Raw genomic sequence first — 20,454 nt, forward strand, 5'->3', positions numbered from 1 at the left:
ACAACAATTTTACTGTGGGCTGGAACTATTATTTTGGGCTGGAAAGAGGACCCTCTCCACTTTCAACATGCTGATAGCTAACAATAGCATTTTCAGCGAGCTCTTCCAATGTCTCTGGCCGATAGCAGGCCTCCTCAATCAGTGGAATAGTCCTTAATTAGGAACAACAAACCCACTACACCTGCATCTGCTCTACATAAACACATATATTGGACACATCAAGCTGCCGTGCAGAAGCTCAAGCCGGCAGCTGGCAGCTGGCACCTCTGCATGTGTGCACCTGTGTCTGTATAGTTAGTGTGTATGTTTCCAAGTCTGCATGTGTATGTGAGTGTGCGCCACCTTGGATCCTCCTTGGAGCCGCACACAGCCCGGGCGCCCAGCCTTCGGCCCGGAGATGCTGCAGACCAACAACTACTCCCTGGTGCTGCTGATCCAGTTGAGCCTGTTGACCTTTGACCTGTTCGTCAACTCCTTCAGCGAGCTGCTGAGGGCCGCGCCCGTCGTCCAGCTGGTGCTCTTCATGTAAGACCCGGGGAAGGATGGGAGAGCCAGGGGGTAGACTCTGATGTAAATTAATGATTTAAAGCTTCTTCATTTAAGCGGTAGAAAGAGTGGGAGAAAAAGGGTATTGACACAATGTAAAAAGCAGTGTTTCTCAACTCTGGTCCCTCAGCACAGTGTGCGTGTGTTCATTTGTGTGTCTTCATTCGTTTTAACGTAACTGTAACTAAATGGAAGCTTCTCTCTCTCTCGCTCAGTATCCAGGACATAGCCATCCTGTTTAACCTGATCATCATTCTGCTGATGCTGTTCAACACCTACGTGTTCCAGGTGGGCCTGGTGTCCTTGCTGCTGGAACGCTTCAGGGCCCTGCTGCTGCTCTCTGCCCTCTATCTGACCCTGAGCATCTCCCTACACTCCTGGATCATGGTATGCTGTGTGTGTGTCAATTAAAATCAAAGTTTATTCGTCACATACACAGTTTACAGCAGGTATGAAAGGTGCAGCGAAATGCTAATGCGCTAGCTCCCTCAACAATGCAGTACATTAGTCAATATCAACAATAAAAAGAGTCAAGTCAAAAATAACAAGTAAGAGAGGTAGTATGCATAGTAAAAATGGACTGTATTTACACTGCATTTACAAATATAAAGTGGGCAGTGAGTGACTTGGTCTAGCAGTGGAATAAATAGTATTTAATAGAACAACAGCGTTGACTGTGTGTGTAACACTCGCACTTGACTTTTTCCCCCCCTACTAGCACCGACTTTGTGATTAGCTACTTTATTGAGGAAAAATGTACTTACTATGACTGAGATATGTGATTGTCCCACCATATGTGGTTGTCCCACCATCACTAACTGTAAGTCACTCTGGATAAGAGCGTCTGCTAAATGACTAAAATATAAAAATGTCAAGTGTGTGTGGGTGCTTGTGTGTGTGTTTATGGATGTGTAAGTTTTTGTTTAAGGGTTGGATGTGTGGGTAGTCAGTGCAAATAATCTCTAAAGTGCAGATCATCTCTGAGGTTAAAATAGTCTCTAAGGTGCAGGTCTGTGCAGGTAGACATCTAGGGTTAGCTGTTCAGCAGTCTGATGGCCTGGTGGTGCTAGCTGCCTCTTGTTCTGAGACCCGATGCTCCGATACCACTTGCCAGGTGGTAACAGAGTGAACAGTCCGTGGCTCAGTTGATGATCTTAACGGCCTTCCTTTGTGTGTGTGTGTGTTGTGAGAGAGAGAGAGAATATAGCTTACACTTTCTGACACATGCACGTCCATGTATATACTGCATGTGCGCATATATGTGTGAAGCCTGCGTGTGTGAGTGTGTGTATTTTCTTGGGGATAGTTCTGATTTCTAGTTATTATAGAAATATGCACGTGTGTGAAGGTATAGGATCTGTTCATAGCCTGGCGATCAACATTCAGTGAATTTGAGGTTTGAGAGAAGTACTGTAGAGGAACTGATCTTTCTTACAGGCAATGGGGGATTTAGCCTGAGCTGTGATGTTCAGGAAACTCCCTGACAGCCCACTATGACTGAGCTTTTGTCATAGGTGGATTCACTCCTAGACACAAATGAGATGAGAGTGTACTTTATTAATCCCAAGGGGGAAATGACATTTGGCACTAACCTGATATGTGTAAAATATATCTTATTTTGTGGATATGGAATTTCAAGTTTTCTGTAGGCCTCAGAATTGTTTATTACATGTGTATTATCATTTACTATCAATTTATGGTTTATTATATGTTTTAGTGAAATAATGCTATCCCTCAAACTGTAATATGCATTGGGTTGTGTCTATCTCTGCAGAATCTACGCTGGCTAAAATCGAACCGCTATGTGTGGACTGATGGTCTCCAAGTGATTTTTGTCTTCCAAAGAATAGGTGAGGCTGTCTTTGGTCACACTCTTACTGAAACACAGTTTAGGAAACCTTTTAGGCCTGAAACGCAATCCATCTTTGGTGCCTTCATTGACTCAAAAAAGGTGGAGATCAATGCTACATGGTAAATACTTATTGAAGGTGTGTAGTACTACATCAGTCACACACACATGCACGAACACACACACACACACACACACACAGCTCTCACACTCTTTATTTGTATAGCGTAGTAGGTAGATACCAAGTTGACCCTTGTGGGCCATATGGGTCTGATTTTAATTCCCTTTATCTCCTAATTGGTTAAGAGGATTTATAGTTTGTTGTTTGTTTGTTGTTGTCTTTTCTGTTTCAAAACCAAATGACTTCAGTATTTCATTGGCGTGTGATGTGTGTTTGTGTGCAGCGTCCGTGTTGTACTACTACTTCTACAAGCGCACCACAGAGTACCTGGGTGACCCTCGGCTCTATGAAGACTCGCCTTGGCTCAGAGATGCCTTTGCCAATGCCAGGGCCCGCCAGTGAGCAAAGAGCAGTGTGTGGAGATGAAACTGGTATGGACAGATCCAAAATAGACCCCTCCCCGTCCCCCGGACACAGAGAGACACTGCTACGTGCAGAGCTGAAATAGACGCTACAGTGCACAGTCCTGAGCTTATATGGAGGGAAGAACCAGAGGGAAGACCTCTGTGCTCTATCAGACATGGGTAAACTTTAACAAGGAGGGTGAAAAATGAGATTCTGCTTGGATACAGCAAGCCACTTGTACTGTAAGAGGCAAACTGGTTTAGGGCCTTGATTAATGGACAGAATGTTATACCAAGATGACTGTGATGCTAAAATGTGGGAACTCATAGTTTGATGTGACATTGACACAACAAGTAGTATTTTTTTCCACACTTTGAAACCTTGTGACTCGGTTTGTCTGTGTTATTTAGCTATCAATGCAATTATTGTCTTTGTTGTTTTTTATGTGGGATGATTTGTGAGTTTGTGTGCCAGATTTTCTTGTGAAGATGACTGGAAAGAAAAACAATGTTTTATGTGTTTTAAAATGCTTACTTTTGTCCTGCTTTTTGTACAAATGTATTAAACAAAACCCAGACGATGCACACACTGATACACCCTGTCTGTGCTCAGTATTCCTTTCAGTAAATACTTCCAATGTTAATCCTATATCACACACGTGCACTCAGCATAAGCACACATTTATGTGACACATCACTTTGTCACAAGCTCTCAGCATTGTGAATGAGCTTACCTTTTTCTTATGCCCCTATGCAGTCATTGCATTGACCTAAACCCACTAAAACCCGCTGGATTTATTCATGGAAAAAGACAAACCGTAAAACAGTCACATGCAAAATCTCCAAAAACAATTTGGGTGTACAGAATGTATGCTGTGCAGTTACAGTATGTCTCAGAATAGGGGACTAAAGACCTAGGTAAGAGTATATATATTACTGCACGTAAAACTGGATGTGTCAGTCAATTTATCACCACGTCTCTCCTAACCCACCCCATAAATAGTGCTCTACAGTAAATATACACATCAATACACCTTATGCATGCTTGCTTTCAAGGAGCCACAGACAGGGCTCTATTCTTATACCTGGGATTAATCAGGGATTGAGTCTTTAGCCTACAGCCCACAGGCCAGTGTTTTTCACAGCAGTGATGTCACCGCCCTGTGTTTATGAAGGTGTCAGCAAGGATGGTGGATAAACAAAGATATCTTACTCAGGCAGTTTACCATTGGAAAAAATGGTCAAGGTTCCTGTCTGTGTAAGTGGGCGTTCCCTCTCTCGCGTGAGCATGCTTTCCCGCGTGAGACCAGTGGCTCTGGTCTACTTACTGTCCCCTCCCCGCTCTCCCCATACGCCCTGACTAGAAAACATTAGCCAGTGAGATGTCTCGCTTTCTGGTGCACCCCATCCGCGGGGCGGGGGCAATAAGTAGACCAGAGTGGCCCCGTCCCGAAAAAATTAACGAGGGAGGTGTCTCGCTTTCTCTACCGTGTCTGGTGTCAGTCCTATGTTAACCTAACGCATGCATGTGCACACACATAGTACTAGAATGCCTGCCACTTTGACCATTATCAATTTGGATTGATACAGTAAATAGATTGTATCTCGTTACAGGGGCATTTTGCTTGATCAACCGTGAGCAACAATGCCATGGCTCTGAAAGATCTCTAGTCATCATCATTCACTTGGCTCTCTGCTTCTGAGGTCGATAATGTAAAACACTGATGAGCAAAGCATTGCAACGCACAGTATTTCATGTGAAAAAACGTCATAGTACAGAGGGGTAAGCAATCTGCAATCTCCTCTTCTGTCCAATGCAGAATATTATAAAAATACAAGCACCAACAACGACAAATCGACTTCCGAGCCACACGGGGCGCTGTGAAAGTAAATATCTATAGAGTTTTTAGCAATGCACTTCCGCTTGTTTTTAATCGTTTTAATATCCATGGTTTCAACACTTGAGAAGAACTGATACAGTTTCGCTGGTGTTCTTATTCTGTCTTTGAACGCCATGTCTTATAATTACGTGGTAACCGCGCAGAAACCGACGGCAGTCAATGCCTGCATCACCGGTAAATGTGTTCTTCTTGTTTCTTGTTAGCTCGCGCACCAACATGTCGTAGCTACTTCATCCACTAGCATGCTAAGCTCCCGCGCGAGAAGTCTAGCTACAGGCACTTGCAGGCCCCCTTGATATTGTTTTGCCAGCAAGTCTATCAAGTCCATTGATAAGGGCTTTGTTCAATTTTGAATAACCATGCACAGAATGGGACATGTGGTTTCGCTCAACTGATATTATATAGCTAGTTATCAAGTGAACACAAAATGGCACGAGCCAGTGTGTGCTCCTGCGCAGCCAGGATGTTTTGAAGCTAATGCTAGCTATCTTCAGCTGTCCGTTGATGTCAATTTGTTTGCTAACGTCAGTCAATTGGATTGCTATTACCTTATTGTTTATCAGTTTGCCAAGAATCTCAGTTGGGTTTGGAGCTTCAGTGTTGTTAAATTACACAGGTAGCAGGCAGGCCACTGCAGTGCCAGTCAATATGTCCACCTAAATAATACATTGGCAAATTACAATCACGGACAGTGTGCATAGTTACGAATGTAGGGCACTTTACTTAGCTAGCTAGCTAACGTTACCCTTAAACTGCCTGCATTTATTTGATTGCCAATATATTGGTGATAGCTAGCAAACGATTCAATGTATTACTCTTTACATTTTTAGTCATTTAGCAGACGCTCTTATCCAGAGCGACTTACAGTTAGTGAGTGCATACATATTTTTTTTCATACTGGCCCCCCGTGGGAAACGAACCCACAACCCTGGCGTTGCAAGCGCCATGCTCTACCAACTGAGCTACACGGTTAAAATACGTGTGATTAAAAACAAAACTTAATTTAAGGCATTCTGACACTGACTTTATCAAATCCCATATTATTAATAAAAAAAATCACTGTCAATGCAGTGTTGTCACCTTAGTGTATATTTTGTGAGTAAAACATATCTGCTTAGTAAGAAAAGTATGCAAGTTGTATTGTTAGTAGATAGAAAAACAAATACTTGAACTCCAGAAATGTGCCTTTTCAAAATACAGGAATGAGATTGGGAAAGACACAAAATCTGCTAGTCATTCAGAAAGCTGAAAAAGTTAGTCCGACTGACTAGGCCACCCTCTCTTCCCCAGGCCACTTCACCTCTGCGGAGGACCTGAATCTTCTCATAGCCAAAAACACACGCCTGGAGATCTATGTGGTCACAGCGGAAGGGCTCCGGCCCGTCAAAGAGGTGGGCATGTACGGCAAGATCGCCGTCATGGAGCTCTTCAGGCCAAAGGTGAGTCTACTACTACCTGTATGTCTGTGTTTGTGTGTGCATGTTAGTCATTTCAAAGCTGGGTCACGTTCAGTAGAGAGAAAACATTTTGAAACAGGGAGGTACTACCTGAACTTGTCCAATAAGAACACAGATTTATGTTTTACGTTGCAAAAGGTTCTACTATTGTGTGCCCTTCTGAACAAGACCCGGGTTTCTTTCTGTAACTGCCATACAAGTTGTAAACTTCTGCCGATGTCTAACTTGAAAGTGGACATATGTTTTCACTGGCTTCAATGGAGAGGAACTTTTTGTCTGTTTTGACTGCAGGGGGAAAGCAAGGATCTGCTGTTCATTCTCACGGCCAAATACAACGCTTGCATCCTGGAGTACAAACAGAACGGGGAGAGCATCGACATCATCACCCGCGCCCACGGCAACGTGCAGGTAGGAGAAAAATAAATATGAGCAAAGCCAGTGTCTTTGAGCTGTTGATGGAGATCAAAGTATATGTTCTGCAAAACTATAACAGGAATACTCTGCAGACTGAAACAATAGGATGCCGTGAAACTCCTCTTAACTTGACCAACTTATTTATTTTTTGCGTAGGACCGCATCGGGCGTCCCTCGGAGACGGGCATCATCGGTATTGTAGACCCTGAGTGCCGCATGATTGGCCTGCGACTGTACGACGGCCTATTCAAGGTGATCCCGTTGGACCGGGAGAACCGAGAACTCAAGGCCTTCAACATCCGCCTGGAGGAGCTGCAGGTCATCGACGTCCACTTCCTGTACGGCTGTCAGGCGCCCACAGTCTGCTTCATCTATCAGGTAGGGAGGGGAGGGTAGGAAGTGGTGGATGAAAGGGGTACAATGTTGGAGTGGTTGTGTGTATGCATTTATCTGGGTGTGTGTTGAGGGGGTGGTTGGGTATGAGTTGAAAGAATGCAAGAGTAGGAATTTGATGCTGTTTGAGAGAATATTGGGGGGATGTGTATATGAGACAGTAGTGCATCTCCGGTGAAAGGGGGAATGTGTGCTTTATTTAGCAGACATTTTGTGTGAATATCTGCGAGTGTGTCAGTCTGATTGTATCTGTGTTTGTGTGCTGTAGGACCCTCAGGGACGGCATGTGAAGACCTATGAGGTGTCGCTGAGGGAGAAGGAGTTCAACAAGGGGCCGTGGAAACAGGAGAACGTGGAGGCTGAGGCTTCTATGGTCATCCCAGGTGAGGAGAGCGAATGTCCATGCAGGGTTAGACAAGGATCATCAGGGCCCTGGTCCAATACTCATGAGATTTACTGTATTCTGGATTCTTAGATTAGTGTTTAAAGATCATTTCCACTGGAACTGCAGCGCCCAAGGGTCCTCTTCTTCCTCTTCTAGCGTATTTGAATGTGACTGAATGTGGTTGATTTACTTGGTTGTTTATGTATTTGTCTTATCTATTTTAGTCCCAGAACCATTTGGGGGCGCTATAATCATTGGACAAGAATCCATCACCTATCACAACGGGGATAAATACTTGGCCATCGCTCCTCCCACCATCAAGGTAAGGTCAATCTAAATCAACACAATGCAGAGGCTTTCAACTCTTTTCCAACATCATGCAGTTTGATAGCAATGATTAATTGAATATAGAGTACGGCACTTCTCCAGATGCTCACAGCACTTTACATAGAACAGAGGGATACTCACCTCATCCACCACCTCTGTTCCCTTTCCCCCAACAGCAAAGCACCATCGTATGTCACAACCGTGTGGACCCCAACGGCTCGCGCTACCTGCTGGGGGACATGGAGGGCCGCCTGTTTATGCTGCTGCTGGAGAAGGAGGAGCTGATGGACGGGGCCGTGGTGCTCAAGGACCTCCGTGTTGAGCTGCTCGGAGAGGTACATGTTGTAGGCCTTCTCTCTCCTTCTGTCTCTTTCTCGTGATCTGTCTCCCTCTCTCTCTGTGTTTCTGGTTGTTTTCTCTTTTGTGTGGTCTGTCTAATTTAATCTCAACTTCTATATATTTTTATCTGTCCGTCTCCATAGCAAGCCCTCTCTCTTGCTCTCTCTGGTGTCTCTCTTGCTTTTTCGGTCTCCCTATGATCTCTTGTTCTTTTTATCTGGCTCAGTCGTCTCATATCTTGCTTTCAATGATGTCTCCCTTTTCTCTGCTTCTTTCCTATTTGACATTCAACCTCCACATTACACAATTGAGTCTCAATGGCAGAATTATCCTTGAGTGTGTTTTGTAAAAAAATATGTGATAGTGTACACCAGGAACTTTTTGTAAGTTGATAACATGATATGAGATGGGCTGAAGAGTAATGTCTGTGTGTGTCCCTCTCTCGCTCGCAGACATCCATTGCAGAGTGCTTGACCTACCTGGACAACGGTGTGGTGTTTGTGGGTTCTAGATTGGGCGACTCCCAGTTGGTCAAGGTAAGGCTGGACCGGTCACATAGAAAACACCTTGATAAATGTAACCCTGGAAAAGAAAGAAAGGATAAGCAAGCCTCACTATTTTTTCTGTACTGAGTGGTGGACATCACCCCCTTTGTCTCAAAGAAAAATAAGTATGGTCAAAGTCCACTTGTTGTTTATCTAGAGTTGTCACATTATTGTTATGGCTTGTAATGGACATTATTATTACCCCCCCCCCCCCCCCCCCCCTCCTCCTCCAGCTCAATGTGGACAGTAACGACTCGGGGTCGTACGTGGCGGTGATGGAGACTTTCACCAACCTGGGGCCCATCGTGGACATGTGTGTGGTGGACCTGGAGAGACAGGGACAGGGCCAGCTGGTCACCTGCTCCGGAGCTTTCAAGGAGGGCTCCCTCAGGATCATCCGGAATGGCATCGGGATCCACGAGCACGCCAGCATCGACCTGCCAGGGATCAAAGGTCAGCAGGAGGGCTTCTGGGCCCTCTGGGGGGGAAATAAAAGAGGATGCTGCTCTCTCTGGACCGATACCCAATCGACCCCTAGCCCCTATCCCCCTACACAGTTGTAGATCTGGAGGATTTGGATTGGTATAAGCAAAATATGGTAGTGCCTCTACCTCTGATACACTAGGGCCAAATTCTAGCTGGCTTGATTGGAATTATCAAATTCGAGCTGGCTTGAATGGAATGATCAGTTTCACAACTGGTACCAGTTCAATTAGAATTCGGGCTGGTGGTGTCGTTACTATGGAACCACCAAGCTGATCACTGCTGAATGCTGACACAAGATTTAGCTAGCTTGTCTGGGCTTGTTGCTGTTAGCTAGCACATGGACAAGCAGTACTGCAATAGTCAGACATGACATGAGTTGCCACCATAGCTGTGTACTTCATTCATTTTTGCACTACACAATAAACTTTTATGAGAACAGTCAGCCCTCGAATGCTAGCTACCTAACGCGTTAGCAAGCAAATCAGAGTTGAAACAAGCTAGCTAGCTAACGTGAGCTATCAGGAATGTTAGGTGACCAGGTCGTATTGAATGCTCGCTAGCTACAGCATATCAAACCTGTCGTCAGGTTTGCTTGCTTAGCTAGCTACCTAATGGCCTGTTATGCTAGCGACGCCGCTAATCGTTAAGCTAGCTAACTCAGCAAAAAAAGAAACGTCCTCTCACTGTCAACTGCGTTTATTTTCAGCAAACTTAACATGTGTAAATATTTGTATGAACATAACAAGATTCAACAACTGCGACATAAACTGAACAAGTTCCACAGACATGTGACTAACAGAAATTGAATAATGTGTCCCTGAACAAACGGGGGGGGTCAAAATCAAAAGTAACAGTCAGTATCTGGTGTGGCCACCAGCTGCATTAAGTACTGCAGTGCATCTCCTCATGGACTGCACCATATTTTCCAGTTCTTGCTGTGAGATGTTACCCCACTCTTCCACCAAGGCACCTGCAAGTTCCCAGACATTTCTGGGGGGAATGGCCCTAGCCCTCACCCTCCGATCCAACAGGTCCCAGACGTGCTCAATGTGATTGAGATCCGGGCTCTTCGCTGGCCATGGCAGAACACTGACATTCCTGTCTTGCAGGAAATCACGCACAGAACGAGCAGTATGGCAGGTGGCATTGTCATGCTGGAGGGTCATGTCAGGATGAGCCTGCAGGAAGGGTACCACATGAGGGAGGAGGATGTCTTCCCTGTAACGCACAGCATTGAGATTGCCTGCAATGACAACAAGCTCAGTCTGATGATGCTGTGACACACCGCCCCAGACCATGACGAACCCTCCACCTCCAAATCGATCCCACTCCAGAGTACAGGCCTCTGTGTAACGCTCATTTCTTCGACGATAAACGTGAATCCGACCATCACCCCTGGTGAGAGAGAACCGCGACTCGTCAATGAAGAGCACTTTTTGCCAGTCCTGTCTGGTCCAGCGACGGTGGGTTTGTGCCCATAGGTGACGTTGTTGCTGGTGATGTCTGGTGAGGACCTGCCTTACAACAGGCCTACAAGCCCTCAGTCCAGCCCCTCTCAGCCTATTGCGGACAGTCTGAGCACTGATGGAGGGATTGTGCATTCCTGGTGTAACTCGGGCAGTTGTTGTTGCTATCCTGTACCTGTCCCGCAGGTGTGATGTTTGGATGTACCCATCCTGTGCAGGTGTTGTTACACGTGGTCTGCCACTGCGAGGACGATCAGCTGTCCGTCCTGTCTCCCTGTAGCGCTATCTTAAACGTCTCACAGTACGGACATTGGAATTTTTTTACCTGGCCACATCTGCAGTCCTCATGCCTCCTTGCAGCATGCCTAAGGTACGTTCACGCAGATGAGCAGGGACCCTGGGCATCTTTCTTTTGGTGTTTTTCAGAGTCAGTAGAAAGGCCTCTTTAGTGTCCTAAGTTTTCATAACTGTGACCTTAATTGCCTACCGTCTGTAAGTTGTTAGTGTCTTAACGACCGTTCCACAGGTGCATGTTCATTAATTGTTTATGGTTCATTGAACAAGCATGGGAAACAGTGTTTAAACCCTTTACAATGAAGATCTGTGAAGTTATTTTGATTTTTACGAATTATCTTTGAAAGACAGGGTCCTGAAAAAGGGACGTATCTTTTTTTGCTGAGTTTACATGGCTCTGAGTGAGTCTGGCTGGCACTGGCAAGAGTATGAGATAACGTTAGTTACAAAATCTTGCTAGCAACATTAGCGAAGCCAGCTACAGTCACATATTGGCTACCTAGCAACATGACATCATTTCTAATTTCTGGAGGCAGTGGAAATGCATTTTGAGCTAGCCCACCAAGGCCAGCCCAACCTGGGTTGACTTCAAAGTGCCAGTGGAAACGGGGCTTCAGTGGGATTTTCTCCAAATTGCTTGCATCTGTAATCTTTGCCATTTTTGATTGTAGTTGAATTACATTTTTGAATCGTTTATGGTCCCAGGCATCGGCCACTGACTCGTGAACACGTTGATGAGAAGCAATTAGTCAGTCAATGAGGCTCAGATAGAGAATAGAAACCATAAGAACCTGCCTTGGCCCACCAGGACTGTGGCTTCGGCACGGATCAATCAAGAGACAGCGTTGACTCCTTTCTAGTTCAGGGTCCTGAACATTTAGGTTCACTATGCACCTAAATGGAAGTAAACAGACTAAAACAGGGAGGGACTACCTAGACTTAATCCAATAATAGTCCAAATAAGAAGCTCATTCTTGTTTTCTGTTGCAAAACACTTTGAAACATTTCCTGTTGTTTGCACTAATGAAACACCACCTAGCTAATACAGTGCTGCTTGTTTTCTAGGTCTGTGGAGCGCTTGACATTTATTTTCCTGCATATTTTTTTTGTTGTCCTCCCAGGTTTGTGGCCTCTTCGCTCAGAGGCTGGGAGGGAGACAGACGATATGCTGGTCCTGTCTTTCGTGGGCCAGACAAGGTGAGACAACCATTGGTGGCCTTATAGAAAGGTTCTGCATGGTTGACCACAATGCAATCACTCCCTGTCCAGTCCGGTGAAGCCTTGCCTAATGCCACAGTGTCATGTTTACATGATCAGGTTGTTATTGATTTGGCACCAATTATAACAAAATGGAGAATAGACTGATAAAACAAAACATTTATTCAATTTCAGAGTCAGACATTGTTGACATGGATAGATTTTGACACCAGTTATAACAAAGAGAGACAAGTTTACAATGGTTTAAATCAGGGGTGTCAAACTCATTTTAGCTCAGGGGCCACATGGAGGAAAATCTATTCCCAAGTGGGCCGGACCGGAAAAATCATGGTATATATAACTTAAAAACAACAACTTCAGATTGTTTTCTTTGTTTTAATACGATCAACATACAACATAAAGCTGGAGCCTGAGGACAGTGTGTCCAAAATAGTACAAGCACAACATCACTATTAATCATAAAACACGTCAAGTTTATTTGAAAATTCTAAAGAAAAAGAACACACAAACACACAATGCCTCAGTGATTAACAGAACTGTTTCACAGATCACAGAACTATATCAGGGTGTCATTTCTCAGGCAGAAATGTAGATAAAAATAATGAAATCCTGTTCCCCAAACAAGTGCAAGAACCACAGAGTCAAGAATAGGTTAAATATACAAATAAAATAAAATCAATTAAAAACAATAGCACATCAACATAAAAACATATAAACATAAAGCTGGAGCCTGAGGACAGTGTCCAAAAGCACAACATCACTATTAATCATAAAACACCTCAAGTTATTTGAAAGTTCTGAGGACAAAGAACACACAAACACACAATGCCTCAGTGATTCACAGAAGTATATCACAGATCACAGAACTATATCAGGGTGTCATTTCTCAGGCAGAAATGTAGATAAAAATAATGAAATCCTGTTCCCCAAACAAGTGCAAGAACCACAGAGTCAAGAATAGGTTAAATATACAAATAAAATAAAATCAATTAAAAACAATAGCACATCAACATAAAAACATATAAACATAAATCTGAAAGCGTTGCTCAAACTCCCGTAACAGTCCAGTTATTTTATCTTTGAACCGCTTCATGTCTGCCACATGTTGGGTCGCGCACACATTTTTCAGACAGGGGAAGTGAGCTGCATCACCACCGGCAAGTTGCGTCTCCCACAATGACAGCTTCAACTTGAAAGAACGTATGCTGTCATAATACTGCGTGACAACTTTGTTGCGCCCTTGCAGCTGTTTGTTCAAGTTATTCAGGTGCTCTGTAACATCCACCATAAATGCAAGGTCCGGCATCCATTCTGCGGAATGAAATTCTAACACTGGTTTGCCCTTTTCTTCCATGAACTGTTCAATTTCTTCTCGTAAATCAAAGAAACGCCTCAGCACAGCACCTCGGCTTAACCATCTTACCTCAGTGTGGTATGGCAGGCCATAGATGTGGTCTTTCTCTCTGAGAAGGCTGTCAAACTGACGGTGATTCAGGCTTCTGGATCGGATGAAATTAACAGTTTGGATGACCACCTTCATGACATTATCCATATTTTAATTACTTGCAACACAAAGCCTCCTGGTGCAAAATACAGTGAAAAGTCAAAAAATCACGTCCTCCATTTGCAGATTGCACTTTCTCTCTGAACTTTGTCTCAACGCCTGCTTTTTTCCCGATCATTGAGGGCGCACCATCTGTAGCCAGGCTGACAGTGCGGGACCAGTCCACTCCGACCCTGTCCAGCGCGCCGACGAGTGCGGTAAAAATATCAGCTGCTGTCGTTGTATCTGTCATCGGCACCAACTCCACGAACTCCTCGGTGACGGTCAATGTGTCATCAACTCCGCGGATGAAAAAATGGCCAGTTGTGCAACATCTGTAATGTCCGTGCTTTCATCAATTGCAACCGAAAACGCAATAAATGACTTTACTTTTTGCTTCAACTGGCTGTCCAAATCCACTGAAAGATCGGAAATCCTGTCTGCAACTGTGTTTCTTGTCAGGCTGATATTTGCAAAAGCCTGCCGCTTTTCAGGGCACACAATCTCCGCTGCCTTCATCATGCATGTTTTTACAAATTCACCCTCACTAAATGGTTTTGAAGCCACTGCGATTTCATTAGCAATGAGGTAGCTAGCTTTCACTGCAGCGTCACTGATGTCTCGGCTGTGAGTAAACACAGACTGCTGTTTCTTCAGACCCGCCAACAGTTCATTCACCTTCTCTCATCTCCGCTGTCCTTGAAAGTTGTCATATTTGTCAGCATGAAGACTCACATAGTGGCGACGAAGGTTATATTCTTTCAGCACTGCAACATGCTCTGAACACACCAAACATACAGCTTTCCCATTCAATTCCGTGATTAAATAGGATGACCATTTTTCTTGGAACACTCTGCACTCTGCGTCCACTTTTCTCTTTTTTGACAGAGACATATTGGGGCAACGAGGGTGCCAAAGCACATAATGTTAAAAGTAGAAGCCGTAATAAATATCGCGGGCAAAACAAAGTAGCTCATTGGCTGCACGTGCTTGACCTACTTGCTCTGCCCCGGTATAAACAGTTTGCTTGCTTAACACAATTGCTATTGCGCCATCCAGTGGACGCAATTGGAACAGCATTTTATTTTATAGAAAAATTGCAGCGCATTTTTATATTTAAAAAAAGAAATTTTTATTTTTTATTTTATTTATTTATTTGAAATCATCTCGCGGGCTGGATTAAACCCGTTTGCGGGCCTGATCCGGCCCGCGGGCCGTACGTTTGACACCCCTGGTTTAAATGATCAAATGTATGAAAAAACTGTTGGTCGCTAAATCCGGTGAAAACTAGGACCATGAAAAAACGGCCAGCTGGATCTCGTCTGAGCGGTCGACTGAACGTTCTCACCCGCTATTACACTTAAACTGATTCACTAAGATCTGCCCACTATAGTGCTGGTCAGAACATGATGTTGAGGCCCATGCCATACACTTGGTCACCACCACACCCACACACACACACACCACTGATTCCATTAAAAGTTATTTATGTTTTTGTGTGTGGTTCTAAAAGGAGAAACAATACTATCATTAGGATATACTAAGATACATTTACATATGCAGTATAACAATAAGCAGATGAGCAAACTGTGGCATAAAATAAACATAAGAAACAATTCAATAGTATACCATCTAGACATCATGAAATAATATATATGGTCAGAGAGATAGAAATAGAAGGCCTGAGGCCATGGAGCTTTTTGGCTGGCCTGGCTGAGATCTTAATTTATAATAACGATACTACACTTATTGCAATGGACGCACACAACACTTAGTTAGGTAACAGCAAGTGAACAGTCGCTCAGCACTTTCTTATTCTTGCAACAGCATGTGAACACTCGCTAACTTGAGGTGTCGAGGGCAGAGCCCTGCAGTGCGTCCATGCATCCTTATTGGTTGGAAAAGACGAATGACTGACATGCCTGAAAGCCAATCTGATTGCGAGAGCAATACTTTTTTATAATGTAAATTGTCTATTTACACTGAACAAAAATATAAACGCAACATGCAACAATTTCAAATATTTTACTGAGTTACAGTTCATATAAGGAAATCAGTCTATTGAAATAAATAAATTAGGCCCTAATCTATGGATTTCACATGACGGAGAATACAGATATGCATCTGTTGGTCACAGGGACGTGGATCAGAAAACCAGTCAGTATCTGGTGTGACCACCATTTATTTGCCTCATGCAGCGCGACATCTCCTTCGCATAGAGTTGATCAGGCTGTTGATTATGGCCTGTGGAATGTTATCCCACTCCTCTTCAATGGCTGTGCGAAGTTGCTGGATATTGGCGGGAACTGGAACATGCTGTCATACACGTCAATCCAGAGCATTCCAAACATGCTCAATGGGTGACATGTCTGGTGAGTATGCAGGCCTTTTTCAGCTTCCAGGAATTGTGTACAGATCCTTGCGACATGGGGCCGTGCATTATCATGCTGAAACATGAGGTGATGGCGGCGGATGAATGCAGGGCTCGACATTAAGGCTTGTCCTCTTGTCCGGGGCAAGTAAAATAAATAGTCGGACAACCAGAATGTAGATATCAGTTGTCCGAATGGACAAGTTTTTAAAAAATCACAAAATCAAACAATTACTTCGATCAGAATTGGATCAGGCGGCGGCACTGCCTCAGCGCACAGCAGAGCAGTGCATGGTTGACATTCTGAGTAAATAGCCTATATTCCTATTTGCTATAACCCATTTCAATGAATATGTTATATTTACACAAAGCAAGAGAACAATGTAACCAGAGCTACGAGTCTCACCAAAGCATCGCAAAATATCCGGTCAGATGTTTGTTTTTTCTCGCTCTTGAATGTTGGATGATCTGGGCCAATAGCTTAAGTCTATTTTTATAGCGGACACTCCAGTGTCTTATTGTTGTAGAAGCCCAAATGTTCAATTTCCTCTCCATTTGATATGAACATGACTTGGCCTACTAAGTCACTCTTTCAGTTTAATGCATGCTAGATTTCATGATCAAACAATGAAAGCCTAGCACTCAATCAATCTCAAAGTTGTTTTTGTACAACCCAAATACATGGGAGGCCTAAGCTAATAATGAGAGAGAGGGAAGAAACAATGGCAAGATATAAAAATCTATTGAGAAATGTAAACAAACCTTACAGTTGATGCATGCATGCGAGGCCAAGAAAAAAAATCATTCCTTGCCATTGCGAACCAAAACGACCAAAAGCCTAATCCTACTAACTGAAATATCATAAAAGCATTAAGACAAATGACCGTTATGAAGAGTCTTTTCTAAACTATTCTAATGAAGCGTTTAATGTCCTAAAGTTTGCAGCTTTTAAATGGGAATAATTGTGAAAGTCGGAGTCTATGTTATTCTGAATTACAAATATTTTAGGCCACAATAAGTGAAATTGAGCAAACAATACCAAAATGGAGAAATCAAATTAGGATAGAAAACTTAGGCTACAGCTGAGGGATGCTTATGAAAGAAATGCGTAGTTGGCCGAGGCCTATTTCCATATTATTCTAGCAATGTCCCAACCTACTACAACACATATAGTAGCCTAGGCCTAATAAGAGAGGAAGATGAGGAAAAAATTGGAATCAGTTTATAATTATCCAGTTCTGAGGACAGCAGAGTTGCTCTGCAGCCCACAATGATATGCAACCCATCAAAAGACCGCACAGCCAGCGAGGCTCTTTGACTGTGTCACTTGCTCCATCTGCGAGCTTCGGCACACACAGATAGCCAGATAGGCCTAGGCTACTAAACATCTCTTTCGTACCACAGCTCCACCAGAGTGGAATAGGCTATTCGAAAATACTTGATTCCACTAAATATATTTGATAAATGTAATGATTCCTCTCGTCCCTCCCGTAGCATGCCAGCCAAATGCGTAGTGACTTCTGCGTTCAGACAAGTAAAAAATATGTCCTACTTGTCCAAAGGTCAAGTGACCAAAGAAAGTGAATGTCAAGCCCTGGAATGGCATGACAATGGGCATCAGGATCTCGTCACGGTATCTCTGCATTCAAATTGCCATTGATAAAATGCAATTGTGTTCGTTGTCCGTAGCTTATGCCTATCCATATCATAACCCCACCGCCACCATGGGGCACTCTGTTCAAAATGTTGACATCAGCAAACCGCTCGCCCACACGACACCATACACACTGTCTGCCATCTGCCCGGTACAGTTGAAACCGGGGTTCATCCGTGAAGAGCACACTTCTCCAGCAAGCCAATGGCCATCGAAGGTGAGCATTTGCCCACTGAAGTTGGTAACAACACAGAACTGCAGTCAGGTCAAGACTCTGAAGACGACGAGCACGCAGATGAGCTTCCCTGAGATGGTTTCCAAAAGTTTGTGCAGAAATTATTCGGTTGTGCAAGCCCACAGTTTCATCAGCTGTCCGGGTGGCTCGTCTCAGACCATCCCGCAGGTGAAGAAGCCGGATGTGGAGGTCTTGGGCTGGCGTGGTTACACGTAGTCTGCGGTTGTGAGGCCGGTTGGATGTACTGCCAAATTCTCTAAAATGGCGTTGGAGGCGGCTTATGGTAGAGAAATTAACATTAAATTATCTGGCAATAGCTTTGGTGGACATCCCAAATTAATGCACAAAATTTGAGAGAAATAAGCTTTTTGTGTGTTTGGAAAATTTCGGGGGATCTTTTATTTCACCTCATGAAACATGGTACGAACACTTTACATGTTGTGTTTAAATTTTTGTTCATGTATATAATAAGTCGTTCTGTGTTTGTGTGTGTCGTCAGGGTGCTGATGCTGAGCGGGGAGGAGGTGGAGGAGACTGAGCTGCCTGGCTTTGTGGACAACCTGCAGACCTTCTACTGTGGCAACGTGGCCCACCAGCAGCTCATCCAGGTATATGCAAACGCAAACACACACACACACACACTAGTGATGAGGGAAAAAGTCGATAGTTACGTATTGGGATATTATTTTTGATGATATATGGTATCGTTTTCACTATCGCAATATTATTTTTGCACTAATTGGCTGTACTTGCACCAAAACTGTTTGATTTCCACGACTGATCAAAGCTTTTTCATGGCTCTCTTATCCCTTAGCGGCAGACATATGGTGAGCAATATGTTTGAAATATCGAATCGCAATAAAATCGCAGTATTGAATCGCAATACATATACAGTGCCTTCAGAAAATATTTATACCCCTTGACTTATTCCACATTTTGTTGTGTTACAGCCTGAATTCAAAATGGATTACATTGATTGTTTTTCTCCCCCAGCTACATACAATACCCCATAATGACAAAGTGAAAACATGTTTTAAATTTGTTTGGCTAATTTATTGAAAATGAAATACAGAAATCTAATTTGCGTAAGTATTCATACTCCTGAGTCAATATTTCAGTTGAATGCATTCGGTTGTACAACTGACTAGGTATCCCTGGTCGGGAAAATCCCTCCATGCTAGGTTTAAAACCAAATGGCCAATAACCTATCCTCCTACTAGGCGAATCGTAAAAGCATTAAGATATGTTCAAGTTATGAACATGAGCTTATTTCCCAAATATTCTAGCCTACGAAGGTGTTGTTCTAAAGTTGTCGTGCCTTTCAAAAATAACAAGAGTAGCCTATGAATAGGCTATTCTCAATCACAGCTTTGAGAGATAGAACAAACAATATTATTTATTCTATTATTTTGAGGCAAATAAAGCAATTGTTATCCAGTTCTGAAGACTGTAGACTGCTTCTATCCAGCCCATGATGTAGGCCTATAACCTAGCTCACTACGGTAAGACAGCCCGTTCCTCATCAGAAAGTCACTGCTCCATTATGTGCGTCTGCCATACAGACACACACACACACACAAGTGCAAAGGTGCCAAATATATTGGCACCCTTACACTTTTTCAATGGAGCAGAATATTCTGTTTTCTCTGCAAAACTGAATGGCTATTTTTACCCTGTAGGCACCTGAAACTTACCACAGGTGAGATAAATTACACATAAACAAGAGTCACTTGCCTCCAACCAAATTAATTTGAATTTTGAATAATTTATTCCAGACCACTTTTTACTTTGAAAAATCTAAATCTCAAAGATATATATTTTTTCATGTGCAGTTGTAAATCAAACAAATACACATGTGAAGACCAAAAGTTTTCAAATAGTGAATCTTGCAAAGGTGACAATATATTTGTATGCATGTGTACTGTGTGTGTGTGTGATTCAGATCACATCGGGCGGAGTGCGTCTGGTGATGCAGGACAGCAAGGCCCTGGTGTCTGAATGGAAGGAGCCACAGGGCCGGAACATCAGCGTGGCCGCATGTAACTCCTCCCAGGTGGTGCTGGCCGTGGGCCGCGCCCTCTACTATCTCCAGATCCTCTCTGGGGAACTCAAACAGATCAGGTAGACACAACTTAAATACATCAGGTACACACATCTCAAATCCAATTCAACTTTATTTATAGTGTTAAACAGCACGTGAGACTTGGTGAGCCCCAGGCCAACTGAATTGTAGCTTTAAGCGTGAATTAAAGTTGAATCAACAGAAGAGATGACTAACACAGTGACTTCAGAAAGTATTCATACCCCTTGACTTATTCCACATTTTGTTGGTACAGCCTGAATTCAAAATTGATTAAATTGATGGGTATTGTGTGTAAATTGATCTACACAGAATACCCCATAATGACAGTGAAAACATTTTTGTATATATTTTTTTGCAAATGTATTAAAATGAGATATAAGTAAGTACAAGTAATTCACACCCCTGAGTCAATAGTTGGTAGAA

The 20,454-nt window shown here is 43.4% G+C and overlaps 2 protein-coding genes across 3 annotated transcripts in view; both read left to right on the forward strand.

The window, feature by feature from the left end:
• Positions 1 to 340: 340 nt before the first annotated feature.
• Positions 341 to 3,374, forward strand: LOC311127116 (transmembrane protein 138). Its single transcript, XM_084158878.1, has 4 exons — positions 341 to 525; positions 762 to 933; positions 2,321 to 2,396; positions 2,800 to 3,374. The coding sequence occupies exons 1-4, from the start codon at positions 398 to 400 to the stop codon at positions 2,916 to 2,918; spliced, it is 495 nt and encodes a 164-aa protein (XP_084015004.1). The 5' UTR covers positions 341 to 397; the 3' UTR covers positions 2,919 to 3,374.
• Positions 3,375 to 4,834: 1,460 nt separating this feature from the next.
• The window catches only part of LOC311128482 (DNA damage-binding protein 1), a 32,396-nt gene continuing 16,776 nt past the window's right edge, over positions 4,835 to 20,454 (forward strand). For both annotated transcript variants that reach the window (XM_084160649.1, XM_084160650.1), the window contains exons 1-12: positions 4,835 to 4,995; positions 6,112 to 6,260; positions 6,570 to 6,686; positions 6,849 to 7,070; positions 7,354 to 7,468; positions 7,695 to 7,792; positions 7,974 to 8,132; positions 8,589 to 8,672; positions 8,915 to 9,134; positions 12,049 to 12,124; positions 18,448 to 18,556; positions 19,891 to 20,069. In XM_084160649.1, the coding sequence (XP_084016775.1) occupies positions 4,935 to 4,995; positions 6,112 to 6,260; positions 6,570 to 6,686; positions 6,849 to 7,070; positions 7,354 to 7,468; positions 7,695 to 7,792; positions 7,974 to 8,132; positions 8,589 to 8,672; positions 8,915 to 9,134; positions 12,049 to 12,124; positions 18,448 to 18,556; positions 19,891 to 20,069 (1,589 nt within the window). In that variant the 5' untranslated portion in view covers positions 4,835 to 4,934. The remainder of the gene's footprint in view (positions 4,996 to 6,111; positions 6,261 to 6,569; positions 6,687 to 6,848; positions 7,071 to 7,353; positions 7,469 to 7,694; positions 7,793 to 7,973; positions 8,133 to 8,588; positions 8,673 to 8,914; positions 9,135 to 12,048; positions 12,125 to 18,447; positions 18,557 to 19,890; positions 20,070 to 20,454) is intronic.

This window comes from Coregonus lavaretus (genome assembly GCF_964263955.1).
Source record: "Coregonus lavaretus genome assembly, chromosome: 4".
Lineage (NCBI taxonomy): Eukaryota > Metazoa > Chordata > Actinopteri > Salmoniformes > Salmonidae > Coregonus > Coregonus lavaretus.

Bases quoted from the DNA above. Each gene is read 5' to 3' on its own strand.
- LOC311127116 (XM_084158878.1), top strand. From the start codon at position 398: ATGCTGCAGACCAACAACTACTCCCTGGTGCTGCTGATCCAGTTGAGC. The intron at 526-761 runs GTAAGACCCGGG...TCTCTCGCTCAG, and splicing joins GTCCAGCTGGTGCTCTTCAT to TATCCAGGACATAGCCATCC. The intron at 934-2,320 runs GTATGCTGTGTG...CTATCTCTGCAG, and splicing joins CCCTACACTCCTGGATCATG to AATCTACGCTGGCTAAAATC.